General features: G+C 38.1%; 1 protein-coding gene across 1 annotated transcript; it reads right to left on the bottom strand.

The window, feature by feature from the left end:
- Positions 1-1,179: 1,179 nt before the first annotated feature.
- LOC129626764 (olfactory receptor 14A16-like) lies at positions 1,180-2,112 on the bottom strand. The gene has a single exon (XM_055546243.1). The coding sequence runs from the start codon at positions 2,110-2,112 to the stop codon at positions 1,180-1,182; it is 933 nt and encodes a 310-aa protein (XP_055402218.1).
- Between the last annotated feature and the right edge of the window lie 17,130 nt (positions 2,113-19,242).

The raw sequence follows: 19,242 nt of genomic DNA, 5'->3' as shown, positions 1-19,242 counted from the left end.
TGCTGATGCTCATTGCTTGCAAACTCAACTTTCTTGACTTTTGTTTTTACTTCCTTAAACATATCTAAATCATGTAATTGAAATTTCCTGTATCTGTCTTCTCTTCCTCTCAACATTTGATCAAAACTTCATCTCTCACTGCATATTTTGAGCCTCTTAGAATCTTGTTCAGCCTCTTTGCCCTCTGCTTATTCTAGTTCTTCCCTTAATGTCTTTCTCATTGTCTTTCAGGACAAGGGCAATTGTAGTTCAGTCCCATATCAGTCACACATCTTTTATAACCCACTGTTGCTGTTTGGTTTTTGTTTTTGTTTGTTTTCATTTTCCAATACGTTTTACTTTGGTTTTCCTCCCCATTTGCCAGATTCAATTCCTTCTTAGCCTTTAAAATAGAGCTTAGATATTTCCTTTACAAAACTGCAAATTGCCTCCCTACACCTGCCTTCGTGCTAAGTATTTTTGTGTTTGTCCCCTTTACTCCATGCACCCAGGAGCTTGTTTTAATATTAGTATGAGCAAATACATGTGTATATGGCAAAGCTAGGTTTTAGTACATGTGTCTTTTCTTACTAGACTGCACGGGCACAAGCTATACCAGAAAATGCCGTATTGTAGGTTTGAGAAAGAAAAGAGGAAGACAGATAGATAACAGACTGTTGCTTTGTTTTTGTCTTGTTGATAAGGTGAAATCCACATAGCATAAAACTTGCCATTTTAACTTGTACAGTTGAGTTGCATTTGGTTATATTTGCAATGTTTTGCAGTGTTCACTTTACCTCTACCTGGTTTCTTTGAGAATGAATTATATACATCATCCAACAAGGAATTTCAGGTATCGCATTTGCTAAGAGTGACCATAAAATTGCTTTGCCTGGGACAGCCCAAGTTTATATCTGAAGTCCTAGCACCCTGCCCAGTTTCCCATTTGTCACATAAAATGGTGTTTCCATTAGGATGACAAACATAAGGGCAACACATATATTTACAATTTATTGGTTTTGTCATCCATTTGATCTGGACAGGCATCATGCTTATTAGTACCACTTCAATAAGTAAAACCAAATTTTTCATGATAATCTTACTCTACACATTTAATATTACTGTCAGAATGTGCCATCAATGTCTCAGATAATTATGTCAGTGAGTTAAAAGATCACGATCAATGTGAAATTAATTCTTCTAATTTGATTGAAAATATCCAGTTATTTTCAGTTTCCTTAGTGCCATCTTCATATCCTTATTTCTCAGGCTGTAGATAAGGGGGTTCATGGTGGGTGGCACCACAGTATAGAATACTGAAATTAACAAATCCAAAAGTGATGGAGATTTAGGTAATGGGTGTAAGTAGGCAAAATACCCAGAAGAGAGAAACAAAGTCACAACAATGAGGTGTGGCAAGCATGTGGAGAAAGCTTTGGATCTGCCTTCTCTGGAGGGTATCCTTAGCACAGTGGAGAAGATGTGAATGTAAGATATATCAATAAAGACAAAACAGCCAAAATCTAGCACTAGGCTGAGCCCAATGACTACTAGTTCCCCAGTGTTAAACGAACAAGCCAGAGAGAGCAGTTGTGGGACATCACAGAAGAACTGATGAACTTCAGGAGATCCACACATGGGTGTGGAAAAGGTAAAAGCTGTGTGCAGAATTGCATTGAGACTTCCACTGAGCCATGAAGAGGCAGCCATCTGCACACAGGCTCCACGGCTCATGATAATGTTATACCTGAGTGGGTGGCAGATGGCAATATAGCGGTCATAGGACATGACTGTGAGTAGCGCTACTTCTGTAGTGGCTAAGAGGAAAAAGAAAAACACCTGTGAAACACATCCAAGGAATGAAATAGTGTTGTCATTGGTCAGAGAGTTCATGATAGATTTGGGGACAGGGATGGAAATGAGGCCAACATCCAGAAAGGATAAGTTCTTCAGGAAGAAGTACATTGGCGTGTGGAGGCAATGATCCTTGGTGGTGAGCGTGATGATAAGAAGATTCCCAAGCAGGGCTGCCAGGTAAATTAGCAAAAAGAGCACAGCATGAAAGATCTGAATCTCCCGAATATCACTGAATCCCATTAGAAAAAATGTGCTCCTAGAGGTAAAGTTATCCATTTCTTTGACATTTAATCACTGACTTACTCTGAAAGAAAAAGAACAAAAGTAAACAACTTGAGACTCAGCTTGAGAGGGTTTGCTGTTCTATTTTAACTTCCCTTTCTCCCACTCACGTTCATGTCTGTGAGAATATTTGAGACTTCATGAGACTAATAGCAGGTTGCAATGAGCTTATTTTACCACAGTGATCACATGGAGTGCCAGTCCAGTTCAAACCATCTACTTCATAATTTTATGTGGATTAAGGCCTATTCTCTGTATCTCACTCAAGTGAAATTTTACATACTTTATTTTACAATATGTAGTGACAGAGGCAGTGGATTTTGATCGATCAGTCTTAAACACAAATTTAAATTTAGTCACTCATTTACTTTTTAATGAATTAATTATCTAAGCATCAGTTAACTCAAATTCCAGAGTAAGCTTTCTTGTCTGATTATTATTCTAATACAATTGGACAATGTATATAAAAACAACTAGCATAGCTCCTCAACAAGAAAACCTTCAACAAGCATTTTCTCTACTCATTAAATCTTTCTTCCTTATGCCAGAGTCAGAAAAACTGTGAAAAACTTTGAAATGAGAAAACTCTGTGCATGTGTGTGTGCATTAGATCATCATTGCATTTTATTGTCTTTGAAGTATTTTCAATTAATGAAGTTGCAGGAATAGTCAATACAGCAAATTATTCTTGTTCATAGAAATAAGAATTAGATGTTACTGATTTTGCTTTATAGTTAGACCCATTTTACATCTACTTGCAAATTCACTTCAGCATTCTTTTTCTGCCTTATGTGTATAGTACTTTGATTTCTCGTTTGAACCACTTATAATATCTTGCAGATTCCCTTGTATTTAATGAGTTGGATAAAAAATTTTGACCTGTGTTTGTTTCATATGTGTATAAGAGTAATTGTTTTATCCTTTTTTCCAAAATTATACTTTACACTTGGCATGAATGACAGCTGCTGATACTCAGAGTCAAACCTTATGAAAAGGCTTAAGAGGTCTTATATAGAAATATTTAGGCAACTTATTAGGAACACAGACAACAGAAAACTGTTAGACAGTCTCAAGGTTTTTCTTGTGTTATATTTTATTTAACTAAATACTACTCACAGGTAGAATAGAACAATTTTACATTTTCAGCATAACGTTAATTTCAAACATGTTAGAAGTTTTTACCTTTTCATCAGATCTCCAACATTGTTGCTGTTGTCTTTCCAAAATCATTCCAGTGAATCATGCATTTATAGCTACATCTCCTACTTAACTATCTGAGGCAATAAACTCTCCTCCTAATTCACACCTTCTTGGCCAGCTTTCCTTTTCCTTTTTATTTTTTTCATTCTTTTTTTTCCACAGGTTACCCCATCATCTACATGATGGAGAGTATTAAATGCCCTCCTTGGTGTTTAAATGAGAAACATTCTTTCTGTTCTGAATTGCAATGCTATAGCAAACATTCCTACTTCTTAAAGACAAAGAAGAAAAAGTCTGCAAGAAAGCCTCCTTATATCCAAGAGGATGAACAACTTGTTTAATGTTCCAGCATAAAATGGATGGGGAACATGTGTATACCCGTGGCGGATTCATGTTGATGTATGGCAAAACCAATACAATATTGTAAAGTAATTAACTTCCAATTAAAATAAATAAATTTATATTAAAAAAAAGAAAAGAAAAATTTTTTCACTGGTATAAAGAAAGTCCTTGCATTGTTATTGCATTATTGGAAGGTTTTGTAGAGGTGAAAAAAGCCACCTTTTGTCCCTTGAAAGACCATCAGACTTCCAATGGCCTGATTCACCCTGACTTCAATGTCTGGGGTCAGAATGGAACTGGCACTGGCCTCTCTTCCTTTCCTTAGATCTACCCCAACAGGAAGACTCAAAGCAGAACATGTGGAAATAATCCTCAAACACTCATCACTGACCAAGTCAGAATATTAGGAAATTTTTTTATTTTAATTATTCAGGCAGTCAGTTAAAACAAATTTTTGTTGGAATGCAATAAAAATTTCTTATATTTTGATAAGGTTCTTAAAATATCTCTAGGCCCATAAATAATTTTAATCTTAATTGCTCACCTTTTTGTTTTACAGCTCAGAAGTCAAATCCACATACCTGTGAAGGAGAATGTATTCAGCATTACCCTCCCCCACCCTATATAACAGGTTGGTATTTCATTTTCTTCAGAATAAGTGGGCCTAAGAAGGCATGCATTTTGGCAGCTAGTTTAAGGGGAGAATGATTAACAGGACTTCCCTGGTGGTCCAGTGGTTAAGAATCCAGGGAACATGGGTTCTATCTCTTGTCCAGGAAGATCCCATGCCGAGGAGCAACCAAGCCCATGTGCCACAGCTATTGAGTCCATGCTCTGCAATTACTGAAGCCTGTGTGCCTAGAGCCCACTCGTATGTGCCAAGTCACTTCAGTTATGTCCAACTCGTTGCAACCCTAAGGAATGTAGCCCACCAGGTTCCTCTGTCCAGAGGATTCTCTAGTATTAATACTGGAGTGGGTTGCCATGCTCTCCTCCAGGGTATCTTCCCAACCCAGGGATAGAACCCACATCTCTTACATCTCTTGCCTTGGCAGCTGGGTTCTTTACCACTAGCACCACTGGGAAGCCCCTAGAGCCCATAGTCTGCAACAAAGCATAGCTCCTGCACACCACAACTAGAGAAAGCCTGCATTCAGCAATGAAGACTCAGCACAGACAAAAATAATATATATTTTTAAAAAAAAAGAATAATTAACAGTTTGTGAAAAGTACTGTTGAGAATGTGAGTTCTTGAGCACTTGCCTGCACCAGTTACATTCTAAGATGGTTCCATGTTATTTAATATGACTTATATCAATGTTCGGGCTTCCCTGGTAGCACAGCTGGTAAAGAATCCTGCAATGCAGGAGACCCTAGTTAAATCCCTGGATCAGGAACATCTCCTGGAGGAGGGCATGGCAAACCACTCCTGTATTCTTGCTTGTAAAATCACATGGACAGAGGAAATTGGCAGGCTACAGTCATGGGGTCGCAGAGAGTTGGGCGATTGAGCAACTGAGCGACTAAGCACAGCTGAGCGCATATCCATGCTCAAGCAACCCATCTTATATACCCATTAGACAGACCTGTGGTGACCTTAAGAAACCAATCTCACATGACACAATGTAGAAGCAGGATTTGGACACAAGGGCCTCACTCCTAAGCTTTACGTATTTGAATACTATATGCTGTGATAACACTCAGACTTGCTTTTATCCCAGGTTGTCATCATTAAACATTTTTGCAGAGGTGATTACTTTAACCCTCTTCTTCTGCATGGTGCCCCTATTTATTAAAACCAACCTCATATCCCAATGCTTCCCTATTCCTCCAGAAGATGGGATACAGTGACTAAGAGAGGATTGGTTTATTGAGATCTTCTCCTTTCTATCTCTTTTTATGGACTTCCAGAGCATAATAGTAACAGCTAATGTTCATAATACTCTCAGTCTGTCTACTTCACTCACGTTACCTCTTCTGAACTTCAAAACAGATTACTATACACACATTAAAAACAAGAAAAATGAATACTTACATTTAATAATTTAACATTTAATAATACTTACGGAAGTACTAGGGTTGCAAAGTGAAGTAAGAGGTTCAGGGCACCTGTGGACACAGGTTCAGAGCAAGAATAGCATGAACTTCACTGGATTTTTTTCAGCTGCAGAATATAATCTTATACAAAAATTTCCCAGACACAGTATAACAGGATTCCTGCCCATGCTTCTTCACTTTTTAAGGTGATTTTCCTTCAATTGCGTAAGTAAGCACCCTGAGAATACACTCAAATTAAAAAAAAAAAAATGTCCTTGTAAAGAAGGAGACTTTAGAAGAGCTACATCATTCATCACTAGAGCTGTGACAAAATCCCAAGAGACACAGATTATTTCAATTTTTAATCCTAAGTCATCTTTCTTTAACATTATGACATGATGAATAAAATCTTTAATTATTTTAAGGTGAATATATTTGTCAGGGTGCACAAGTTTTAAAATGTGTATGAGCCATTTGTCTTAATTTTGTGTCAGTGCTTTTTATAACTTTTTCCTGTTTTATTGGTCTTTATTGCTTTCTTTAAGCTTTCTGTATATTAGGAAATTTAGAATTTCTCAGCCTCATGCTTCTCAGACATAAGAACAATTTTTCTCTGCTTTTTTTTCCATTTTTTCCTGTAATGATATTTGTCCAAAGATTTTTTTAAACCAGTCAGGTTCTGGTTTCTTTGGGGTCTTGCTTAGAAAAAATTTTCTTTCTCTCCCAAGTTTTTAGGCCATATTATTTTTAAAAAGTCCAAAATATACCTTTCTAGTTTTTTTTAAGCTGTCATTCTTTTGTCCACCTCATTCAGAAGTATTAAATTTTTATAGCAGCATTTTAAAATACATTTAGTTCATTTTCCAAGCAAGTTAACTAATAATTTATTAATCTATCAATGTATAAATTCCTCCATTATAGTCTATAGATATTAACTACCTAATCTAATTATATGTAGGTTGCAATTACTTTATTTTTTTTTAATTTATTAATGTAGGTATACTAACAGCTGATTAGTAAATTATTGCTTTAGTATATTTATAGTTTCCCAGGCAGGTAGTCATAATCTTCTAAAAATAAACATAATTTAACCATTTTTTCCCATTTGAAGGCTCATATTTATTTACATATATTGGGAAAGCAGAATATATTAAATATAAAATACATTTTTCTAATTTCTAACATTTTTGGACTATGTGTCATGGTGCACACTTAAATATATTGTAGGGATTAACAATTACTAAATTTTCATCAGGTTTTACTAAAAGTGCTGAAGTTTATGAGGATGTGATTGTTTTTAATTAAATTAATTGTGAAATATATTAATAGATTTCTGGCAATTGAAACCAATTTGAGCCATGGAATGAAACAATTTCTGTGTTGTAGCTTCTATCTGCTTTTGATAACAGTTAACTTTGCTTTAGTTGTGTATATTCCCCTGGTATTTAGAAATGGTATATACTTGTATATCTTTTCTGAGTATACTTTTTTAAGGGTTTTTTAAAATACAAAATACAAAAATTATAATCAGACTCATATAATCATTTTAAATAAATCAAGAACATGCTTTTTAATCAATTAAATTTTAATTGGAGGATAATCACTTTACGATATTGTGATGGGTTTTGCTGTACATAAACATGAATCAGCCACAGATGCATATGTGTCACCCCATCCTGAACCCTCCTCCCACCTTCCTCTCCACTCCATCCCTCTGGGTATGAAAATATGCTCAGTGAAAAAATTCTGATTCAAAATGCCACATATTACATGATTCCATTTATATGAAATGTCCAAAATAGGTAAATTTACAGGTAAAGAAATTGGGTTAGTGGTTGCCAAGGATGGAGGTAAGGAGAAAATCGTGAGTATTTTGGGGTAGAGAGTTTCTTTTTTAAATGATGCAAGTATTCCAAAATTAGATAGTAGTGATGGTTGCATAACTATCTGCATATACTAAAATTTACAGAATGATAGAGTTTAAAATAGTATATCATATAATATGTGAATTATATCTTAATAGCGGAGAGTGAAAAAGTTGGCTTAAAGCTCAACATTCAGAAAACGAAGATCATGGCATCCGGTCCCATCACTTCATGGGAAATAGATGGGGAAACAGTGGAAACAGTATCAGACTTTATTTTGGGGGGATCCAAAATCACTGCAGATGGTGATTGTAGCCATGAAATTAAAAGTTGCTTACTCCTTGGAAGGAAAGTTATGACCAACCTAGATAGCATATTCAAAAGCAGAGACATTACTTTGCCAACAAAGGTCCATCTAGTCAAGGCTATGGTTTTTCCTGTGGTCATGTATGGATGTGAGAGTTGGACTGTGAAGAAGGCTGAGTGCCGAAGAATTGGTGCTTTTGCACTGTGGTGTTGGAGAAGACTCTTGAGAGTCCCTTGGACTGCAAGGAGATCCAACCAGTCCATTCTGAAGGAGATCAGCCCTGGGATTTCTTTGGAAGGAATGATGCTAAAGCTGAAACTGTAGTACTTTTGGCTACCTCATGTGAAGAGTTGACTCATTGGAAAGGACTCTGATGCTGGGAGGGATTGGGGGCAGGAGGAGAAGGGGACAACAGAGGATGAGATGGCTGGATGGCATCACCGACTTGATGGACATGAGCCTGAGAGTGAACTCTGGGAGTTGGTGATGGACAGGGAGGCCTGGCATGCTGCAATTCATGGGGTCGCAAAGAGTTGGACACGACTGAGCGACTGAACTGAACCGAACTGAAAACTTTTATATTGAAAACAAAAGCAATTATCTTCTACTATGTATTGCACATAATTTCAGAATGTTTTTATGTAAAGATCAACATAATTCCGTTTTTTAATTAATTTATTTATTTTAATTGGAGGTTAATTACTTTACAATATTGTGGTGGTTTTTACCCTGAAGTGAAGTGAAGTGAAAGTCTCCCAGTCATGTCTGACTCTGTGACCGCATGGACTATACAGTCCATGGAATTCTCCAGGCCAGAATACTGGAGTGGGCAGTCTTTCCCTTTTCCAGGGGATCTTACCAAACCCAGGTCTCCTGCATTGCAGGTGGATTCTTTACCAAGTGAGCCACAAGGGAAGCCCAAGAATACTGGAGTGGGTAGCCTACCCCTTCACCAGTGGATCTTCCCGACCCAGGGATTGAACCAGGGTCTCCTCCATTGGAGGCGGATCCTTTACCAACTGAGCTATGAGGGAAGGTATGAGGGTCTTACCATAAATCAACACAGGTGTACGTGTGTCCCCTGGTCCCAAATCCCCCTCTAACCTCTCTCCCCATCCCATCCCTCTGGGTTGTCCCAGTGCACCAGCTTTGAGTGCTCTGTTTAATACATGAATCTTGAATTCTTCATCTACTTCACATATGGTAATATACATGTTTTAATGCTATTCTCTCAAATTATCCCACTCTCACCTTCTCCCACAGAGTCCAAAACCTGTTCTTTACATCTGTGTCTCTTTTGTTGTCTCATATATAGGGTCATCTTTAACATCTTTCTAAATTGCATATATATATATATATGTGTGTGTGTGTGTGTGTGTGTGTATATATATATATCAGAGAAGGCAATGGCACCCCACTCCAGTATTCTTGCCTGGAAAATCCCATGGACGGAGGAGCCTGGTAGGCTGCAGTCCATGGGGTCGCGAAGAGTCAGACACGACTGTGCAACTTCACTTTCACTTTTCACTTTCATGCATTGGAGAAGGAAATGGCAACCCACTCCAGTGTTCTTGCCTGGAGAATCCCAGGGACAGGGGAGCCAGGTGGGCTGCCCTCTATAGGGTCGCACAGAGTCGGACACAACTGAAGTGACTTAGCAGCAGCAGTATATATATATATATATATATATATATATATATATATATATATATGCATTAATATACTGTATTGATGTTTTTCTTTCTAATTTACTTCACTCTGTATAATAGGCTCCAGTTTCATCCATCTCATTAGAACTGATTCAAATGCATTCTTTTTAATAGCTAATACTCCACTGTGTATATGTACCACAACTTTCTTATCCACTCATCCGTCGATGAACATCTAGGTGACTTCCATGTCCTGGCTATTGTAAACAGTGCTGCGATGAACATTGGGGTACACATGTCTCTTTCAGTCCTGGTTTCCTTGGTGTGTATGTTCAGCAGTGGGATTTTTGGGTCATATGGCAGTCATATTTCCAGTTTTTTAAGGAATCTCCATACTGTTCTCCATAGTGGTTGTACTAGTTTGCATTCCCACCAACAGCATAAGAGGGTTCCCTTTTCTCCACATCCTCTCCAGCATTTATTGTTTGTATATTTTTTGATAGCAGCCATTCTGACCAGCATGAGATGGCACGTCATTGTGGTTTTGGTTTGCATTTCTCTGATAATGAATGATGTTGAGCATCTTTTCATTTGTTTGTTAGCCATCTGTATGTTTTCTTTGGAGAAATGTCTGTTTAGTTCTTTGGCTCATTTTTTGATTGAGTCTTTTGTTTTTCTGGTATTGAGCTCCATGAACTGCTTGTATATTTTTGAGATTAATTCTTTGTCAATTGCTTCATTTGCTATTATTTTTCTCACATTATGAAGGCTGTCTTTTCATGTTGCTTATAGTTTCCTTCATTGTGCAAAAGCTTTTTATCTTAATTAGGTCCCATATGTTTATTTTTGCTTTTATTTCCATTACCCTGGGAGCTGGGTAATAGAGAATCTTGCTGTGATTTATTTCAGAGAGAGTTCTGCCTATGTTTTCCTCTAGAAGTTTTATACTTTATGGTCTTACATTTAGATATTTAATCCATTTTAAATTTATTTTTGTATATGGTGTTAGAAACTGTTCTAGCTTCAGTCTTTTGCAGGTGGTTGACCAGTTTTCCCAGCACCACTTGCTAAAGACATTGTCTTTTCTCCATTGTATATTTTTGCCTCCTTTGTCAAAGATAAGGTGTCCATAGGTGTGTGGATTTATCTCTGAGCTTTCTATTTTGTTCCATTGATCTATATTTCTGTCTTTGTGGCAGTACCAAACTGTCTTGATGACTGTAGCTTTGTAGTAGAGCCTGAAGTCAGGCAGTACGATTCCTCCAGTCCCATTCTTCTTTCTCAAAATTGCTTTGGCTTTTTGGTTTTTCATGTTTCCATACAAATTGTGAAAGTATTTATTCTAGTTCTGTGAAAAATACCATTGGTAGCTTGATAGGAATTGCATTGAATCTATAGATTGCTTTGGGCAGTATACTCATTTTCACTCTATTGATTTTTACGATCCATGAACATGGTATATTTCTCCATTGATTTGTGTCCTCTTTGATTTCTTTCATCAGTGTTTTATACTTTTCTTTTGTTTCTTTAGGTGAATTTATTCCTAAATACTTTATTATTTCATCACAATGGTGAATGGAATTGTTGCCTTAATTTCTCTTTCTGTTTTCTCAGTGTTAGTGTATAGGAATGCAAGGGATTTCTGTGTGTTAATTTTATATCCTTCAACTTTACTATATTCATTGATTAGCTCTAGTAATTTTCTGGCGGAGTCTTTAGGATTTTTCTATGTAGAGGATCATGTTATCTGCAAACAGTGAGAGTTTTACTCCTCTTTTCCAATCTGGATTCCTTTTATTTCTTTTTCTGCTCTGATTGCTGTCACTAAAACTTCCAAAACTATGTTTAATAGTAGTAGTGAGAGTGGGCACCCTTGTCTTGTTTCTGACTTTAGGGGAAATGCTTTCAGTTTTTCACCATTGAGGATAATGTTTGCTGTGGGTTTATCATATATGGCTTTTACTGTGTTGCAGTATGTTTCTTCTCTCCATGCTTTCTGGAGAGTTTTTATCATAAATGGGTGTTGAATTTTGTCAAAGGCTTTCTTTGCATATATTGAGATAATCATATGGTTTTTATCTTTCAATTTGTTAATATGGTGTATCACATTGATTGATTTGTGAATAATGAAGAATCTTAGCATCCCTGGGATAAATCCCACTTGGTCATGACACATGATCTTTTTAATGTGTTGTTGGTTTCAGTTTGCTAGAATTTTGTTAAGGATTTTTTCATCTATGTTCATCAGTGATATTGGCCTGTTGTTTTCTTTTTTGTGGCATAATATAATAACAAATATATATATATATATATATATATATATAATGCTGATATATAAAATCTTTCTTTAGTTTTAACAACAAATACTACTCTTTTATGAATAAATATTATAATTTACTTTACCCGTATCCCTACTGTTAGACATTAAATCTCTGAAAACCACTATTTTGTTGTTGATTTTTTTAGAAACAATGTTACAAGCAGAATTATTTTAAGTGTAATATTTCAATCAATCCTAAGATCATCAATAATGTAAAGTATTTCAACATGCATCAGTGAGTTAAACAACAACAGTACATATTTATGTGCGCCGTGGCTGTGTGGGCGCAGGAGGGCCTAGAGGAGCTATCCCACATTGAAGGCCAGGAAGGGCGGCAGTGAGGAGATACCCCTCATCCAAGGTAAGGAGAAATGGCTGCGCTTTGCTGGAGCAGCCGTGAAGAGATATCCCACATTCAAGGTAAGAGAAACCCAACTAAGACGGTAGGTATTGCAAGAGGGCATCACAGGGCAAACACTGAAACCATACTTACAGAAAACTAGTCAATCTAATCACACTAGGACCACAGCCTTGTCTAACTCAATGAAACTAAGCATGCCCGTGGGGCCACCGAAGACAGACGGGTGGGTCATGGTGGAGAGATTTGACAGAATGTGGTCCACTGGAGAAGGGAATGGCAAACCACTTCAGTATTCTTGCCTTGAGAACCCCATGAACAGTATGAAAAGGCAAAATGATAGGATACTAAAAGAGAAACTCCCCAGGTCAGTAGGTGCCCAATATGCTACTGGAGATCAGTGGAGAAATAACTCCAGAAAGAATGAAGGGATGGAGCCAAAGCAAAAACAATACCCAGCTGTGGATGTGACTGGTGATAGAAGCAAGGTCTGATGCTGTAAAGAGCAATATTGCATAGGAACCTGGAATGTCAGGTCCATGAATCAAAGCAAATTGGAAGTGGCCAAACAAGAGATGGCAAGAGTGAATGTTGACATTCTAGGAATCAGCGAACTGAAATGGACTGGAATGGGTGAATTTAACTCAGATGACCATTATATCTACTACTGCAGGCAGGAATTCCTCAGAAGAAATGGAGTGGCCATCATGGTCAACAAAAGAGTCCGAAATGCAGTACTTGGATCCAATCTCACAAACGACAGAATGATCTCTGTTCATTTCCAAGGCAAACCATTCAATATCACACTAATCCAAGCCTATGCCCCAACCAGTAACGCTGAAGAAGCTGAAGTTGAACGGTTCTATGAAGACCTACAAGACCTTTTAGAACTAACACCCAAAAAAGATGTCCTTTTCATTATAGGGGACTGGAATGCAAAAGTAGGAAGTCAAGAAACACCTGGAGTAACAGGCAAATTTGGCCTTGGAATACGGAATGAAGCAGGGCAAAGACTAATAGACTTTTGCCAAGAAAATGCACTGGTCATAACAAACACCCTCTTCCAACAACAAAAAGGAAGACTCTATACTTGGGCATCACCAGATGATCAACACCGAAATCAGATTGATTATATTCTTTGCAGCCAAAGATGGAGAAGCTCTATACAGTCAGCTTTTTGCTGACAAGACCAGGAGCTGACTGTGGCTCAGACCATGAACTCCTTATTGCCAAATTCAGACTTAAATTGAAGAAAGTAGGGAAAACCACTAGACCATTCAGGTATGACTTAAATCAAATTCCTTATGATTATACAGTGAAAGTGAGAAATAGATTTAAGGGCCTGGATCTGATAGATAGAGTGCCTGATGAACTATGGACTGAGGTTCGTGACATTGTACAGGAGACAGGGATCAAGACCATTCCCATAGAAAAGAAATGCAAAAAAGCAAAATGGCTGTCTGGGGAAGCCTTACAAATAGCTGTGAAAAGAAGAGAAGTGAAAAGCAAAGGAGAAAAGGAAAGATATAAGCATCTGAATGCAGAGTTCCAAAGAATAGCAAGAAGAGATAAGAAAGCCTTCTTCAGCAATCAATGCAAAGAAATAGAGGAAAACAACAGAATGGGAAAGACTAGGGATCTCTTCAAGAAAATCAGAGATACCAAAGGAACATTTCATGCAAAGATGAGCTCGATAAAGGACAGAAATGGTATGGACCTAACAAAAGCAGAAGATATTAAGAAGAGATGGCAATAATACACAGAAGAACTGTACAAAAAAGATCTTCATGACCCAGATAATCACAATGGTGTGATCACTGACCTAGAGCCAGACATCCTGGAATGTGAAGTCAAGTGGGCCTTAGAAAGCATCACTACAAACAAAGCTAGTGGAGGTGATGGAATTCCAGTTTAACTATTCCAAATCCTGAAAGATGATGCTGTGAAAGTGCTGCACTCAATATGCCAGCAAATTTGGAAAACTCAGCAGTGGCCACAGGACTGGAAAAGGTCAGTTTTCATTCGAATCCTGTAGAAAGGCAATGCCAAAGAATGCTCAAACTACCGCATAATTGCACTCATCTCGCACGCTTGTAAAGTAATGCTCAAAATTCTCCAAGCCAGGTTTCAGCAATATGTGAACCATGAACTTCCAGATGTTCAAGCTGGTTTTAGAAAAGGCAGAGAAACCAGACATCAAACTGCCAATATCTGCCAGATAATGGAAAAAGGAAGAGAGTTCCAGAGAAACATCTATTTCTGTTTTATTGACTATGCTAAAGCCTTAGACTGTGTGAATCACAATAAACTGTGGAAAATTCTGAAAGAGATGAGAATAACAGACCACCTGACCTGCCTCTTGAGAAATTTGTATGCAAGTCAGGAAGCAACAGTTAAAACTGGACATGGAACAACAGACTGGTTCCAAATAGGCAAAGGAGTACGTCAAGGCAGTATATTGTCACCCTGCTTATTTAACTTCTATGCAGAGTACATCATGGGAAACGCTGGAATGGAAGAAGCACAAGCTGGAATCAAGATTGCCAGGAGAAATATCAATAACCTCAGATATGGAGATGACACCACCCTTATGGCAGAAAGTGAAAAGGAACTAAAAAGCCTCTTGATGAAAGTGAAAGTGGAGAGTGAAAAAGTTGGCTTAAAGCTCAACATTCAGAAAACGAAGATCATGGTATCTGGTCCCATCACTTCATGGGAAATAGATGGGGAAACAGTGGACACAGTGGCAGGCTTTATTTTTTGGAGGGGCTCCAAAATCACTGCAGATGCTGATTGCAGCCATGAAATTAAAAGACGCTTACTCCTTGGAAGGAAAGTAATGACCAACCTAGATAGCATATTCAAACGCAGACACATTACTTTGTCAACAAAGATCTGTCTAGTCAAGGCTATGGTTTTTCCAGTAGTCACGTATGGATGTGAGAGTTGGACTGTGAAGAAAGCTGAGCGCTGAAGAATTGATGGCTTTGAACTGTGGTGTTGTAGAAGACTCTTGAGAATCCCTTGGACTGCAAGGAGATCCAACCAGTCCATTCTAAATGAGGTCAGTCTTGGGTGTTCTTTGGAAGGAATGATGCTAAAGCTGAAACTCCAGGACTTTGGCTGCCTCATGCAAAGAGTTGACTCATTCGAAAAGAGTCTGATTCTGGGAGGGATTGGGGGCAGGAGGAGAAGGGGACGACAAAGGATGAGATGACTGGATGTCATCACGGACTCGATGGACGTGAGTTTGAGTGGACTTCGGGAGTGGCGATGGACAGGGAAGCCTGGCCTTATGCAGTTCATGGGGTCGCAAAGAGTCGGACGCGACTAAGTGACTGAACTGAACTGAACTGAAGGTAATATTTCATGCAAGTTTAGTTCAGTTGCTCAGATGTGTCTGACTCTTTGCGACCCCATGGACTGCAGCACGTCAGACCTCCCTGTCCATCACCAACTCCCAGAATTCACTCAAATTCACATCCATTGAGCTGGTGATGCCATCCAACCATCTTATCCTCTGGCAGCCCCTTCTCCTCATGAATTTAATCTTTCCCAGCATCAGGATCTTTTCAAATGAATCAGTTCTTTGCATCAGGTGGACAAAGTACTGGAGTTTCAGCTTCAACATTAGTCCTTCCAATGAATATTCAGGACTGATTTCTTTTAGGATGGACTGAATGGATTTCCTTGCAGTCCAAGGGACTCTCAAGAGTCTTTTCCAACACCACAGTTCAAGAGAATAAATTTGTTGGTGCTCAGCTTTCTTTATAGTCCAATTCTCACATCCATACCTGACTACTGGAAAAACCATAGCCTTGACTAGATGGACCTTTGTTGGCAAAGTAACATCTCTGCTTTTAAATATGCTGTCCAGATTGGTCATATCTTTTCTTCCAAGGAATAAGCATCTTTTAATTTCATGACTGTAATCATCATCTGCACTGATTTTGGAGGCCCAATAAAATAAAGCCTGCCACTGTTTCCACTGTTTTCCCATCTATTTGCCATGAAGTGATGGGACCAGATGCCATGATCTTAGTTTTCTGAATATTGAGCTTTAAGCCAATTTTTTCACTGTCCTCTTTCACTTTCATCAAGAGGCTCTTAATTCTTCTTCACTTTCTGCCATAAGGGTGGTGTCATGTGCGTATATGAGGTCACCAATATTTCTCCAGGCAATCTTGATTCCAGATTGTGCTTCATCCATCCTAACGTTTCTCATGATACACTCTGCATATAAGTTAAATAAGCAGGGTGACAATATACCGCCTTGACGTACTCCTTTTCTCATTTGGAACCAGTCTGTTGTTCCATGTCCAGTTTTAACTGTTGCTTCCTGACCTGCATACAGATTTCTCAAGAGGCAGGTCAGGTGGTCTGTTATTCCCTTCTCCTTCAGAATTTTCCACAGTTTATTGTGATCCACACAGTCAAAGGCTTTGGCATAGTCAATAAAGCAGAAATAGATGTTTTTCTGGAAGTCTCTTGCTTTTTTGATGATACAGCAGATGTTGGCAATTTGATCTCTGGTTCCCCTGCTTTTTCTAAAACCAGCTTGAACATCTGGAAGTTCACGGTTCACATATCGTTGAAACCTGGCTTGAAGAATTTTGAGCATTACTTTACTAGTATGGAGATGACTGCAATTGTGCAGTAGTTGGAACAATCTTTGGCATTGCCTTTCTTAGCGATTGGAATGAAGACTGACCTTTTCCAGTCCTGGGGCCACTGCTGAGTTTTCCAAATTTGCTGACATTTTGAGTGCAGCACTTTCACAGCATCATCTCCTAGGTTTTGAAATAGCTCAGCTGGAATTCCATCATCTCCACTAGCTTTGTTCATAGTGATGCTTCCTAAGGCCTACTTGATCTGGCATTCCAGGATGTCTGGCTCTAGGTGAGTGATCACACCATCGTGATTATCTTGGTCGTGAAGATCTTTTTTGTACAGTTCTTCTGTGTATTCTTGCCACCTCTTCTTAATATGTTCTGCTTCTGTTAGGTCCATACCATTTCTCTCCTTTATTGAGCCCATCTTTGCATGAAATGTTCCCTTGTTTAATTTGCATGAAATATTCTCCAATTTTCTTGAAGAGATCTCTAGTCTTTCCCATTCTGTTGTTTTCCTCTACTTCTTTGCATTGATTGCTGAGGAAGGCTTTCTTATCTCTGCTTGGTATTCTTCAGAACTCTGTGTTTAAATGGGTATATCTTTCCTTTTCTCCTTTGCTTTTTGATTCTCTTCTTTTTGCAGCTATTTGTAAGGCCTCCTCAGACAACCATTTTGCTGTTTGGTTGGTCTTGATCCCTGTCTCCTGTACAATGTCACGAACCTCCATTCATAGTTCATCAGGCATTCTGTCTAACAGATCTAGTCCCTTAAATCTATTTGTCACTTCCACTGTATAATCATAAGCAATTTGATTTAGGTCACACCTTAATCGTTTAGTGTATGTTCCTGTTTTCTTCAGTTTAAGTCTGAATTTGGCAATAAGGAGTTCATGATCTGAGCCATAATCAGCTCCCGGTCTTGTTTTTGCTGACTGTATAGAGACTGCATAGAGGGTATTTGTTTTGCTGACTGTATAGAGACTAGATAGAGGGTATTTGCTATGGCCGGTGCATTCTCTTGGCAAAACTATGAGCATTTGCCCTGCTTCATTCTGTACTCCAAGGCCAAATTTGCCATTTATTCCAGGTTATTCTTGACTTCCTACTTTTGCATTCCAGTCCCATATAATGAAAATGACATCTGTTTTGGGTGTTAGTTCTAAAACTGTTATAAGTCTTCGTAGAATCGTTCAGCTTCAGCTTCTTCAGCAGTACTGGTTGGGGCATAGACTTGGATTACTGTGATATTGAATGGTTCGCCTTGGAAATGAACAGAGATCATTCTGTCATTTTGAGATTGCATCCAAGTACTGCATTTCAGAATCTTTTGTTGACTATGATGGCTACTCCATTTCTTCTAAGGGATTCTTGCCCACAGTAGTAGATATAATGGTCATCTGAGTTAAATTTACCCATTCCAATCCATTCCTAAAATGTTGACATTCACTCTTGTTTGACCACTTCCAATTTGCCTTGATTTGTGGACCTAACATTCCAGATTCCTATGCAATATTGTTCTTTACAGCGTCAGACCTTGCTTCCATCACCAGTCCCATTGGCAACTGGGTGTTGTTTTTGCTTTGACTCCGCCTCTTCATTCTTTCTGGAGTTATTTCTCCACTGATCTACAGTAGCATATTGGGCACCTACTGACCTGGAGAGTTCATCTTTTAGTGTCCTATCTTTTTGCCTTTTCATACTGTTCATGGGGTTCTCAAGGCAAGAATACTGAAGTGGTTTGCCATTCCCTTCTCCAGTGGACCACATTTTGTCAGAGCTCTCCGCTATGACCTGTCCATCTTGGGTGGCCCCACACGTCATGTCTTAATTTCATTGAGTTAGACAAGACTGTGGTCCATGTAATTAGATTGGTTACTTTTCTGTGATTGTGGTTTCAGTCTGTGGTTTGCATTTCATGCAAAGATCGGCCCACTAAAAGACAGAAACAGTATGGACCTAGCAGAAGCAGAATATATTAAGAATAGATGGCAAGAATACACAAAAGATCTATACAAAAAAGATCTTAATGACCCAGATAAACATGATGGTGTGATTATTCATCTAGAGTCAGACATCCTTGAGTATGCTTGAGAATAAGAGATGTTAATTTTTTTTCCAAATACTTTCTAGAATTCATCAGTAAAGCTATCTAGTACTGTATTTTAATTTGATTGAAATTTTGAATATTGAATCAATCTATTTACTTGCCATAATTCTAACTTTTTTTCCTTAAAAATTGAGTTAGTTTTGATGCTTTAGAAATTTCTCCATTTCGTGAAGACTATTGATCCATTCATAAAATTGTTTATAGTATTCTCTTATAAACATTTTCAGGGTTTTTTTTAATTTTATTTGTTTTTTAATTGAAAGATAACTAGCTGCTTTACAGAATTGTGCTGGTTTATAGGGATAGTACTGATACTATCATTTTGA

This window comes from Bubalus kerabau, chromosome 1 (assembly GCF_029407905.1).
Source record: "Bubalus kerabau isolate K-KA32 ecotype Philippines breed swamp buffalo chromosome 1, PCC_UOA_SB_1v2, whole genome shotgun sequence".
Taxonomy (NCBI): domain Eukaryota; kingdom Metazoa; phylum Chordata; class Mammalia; order Artiodactyla; family Bovidae; genus Bubalus; species Bubalus kerabau.
Note: the sequence above shows the minus strand (reverse complement) of the source record. Positions and strands in the feature narration are given on the sequence as shown.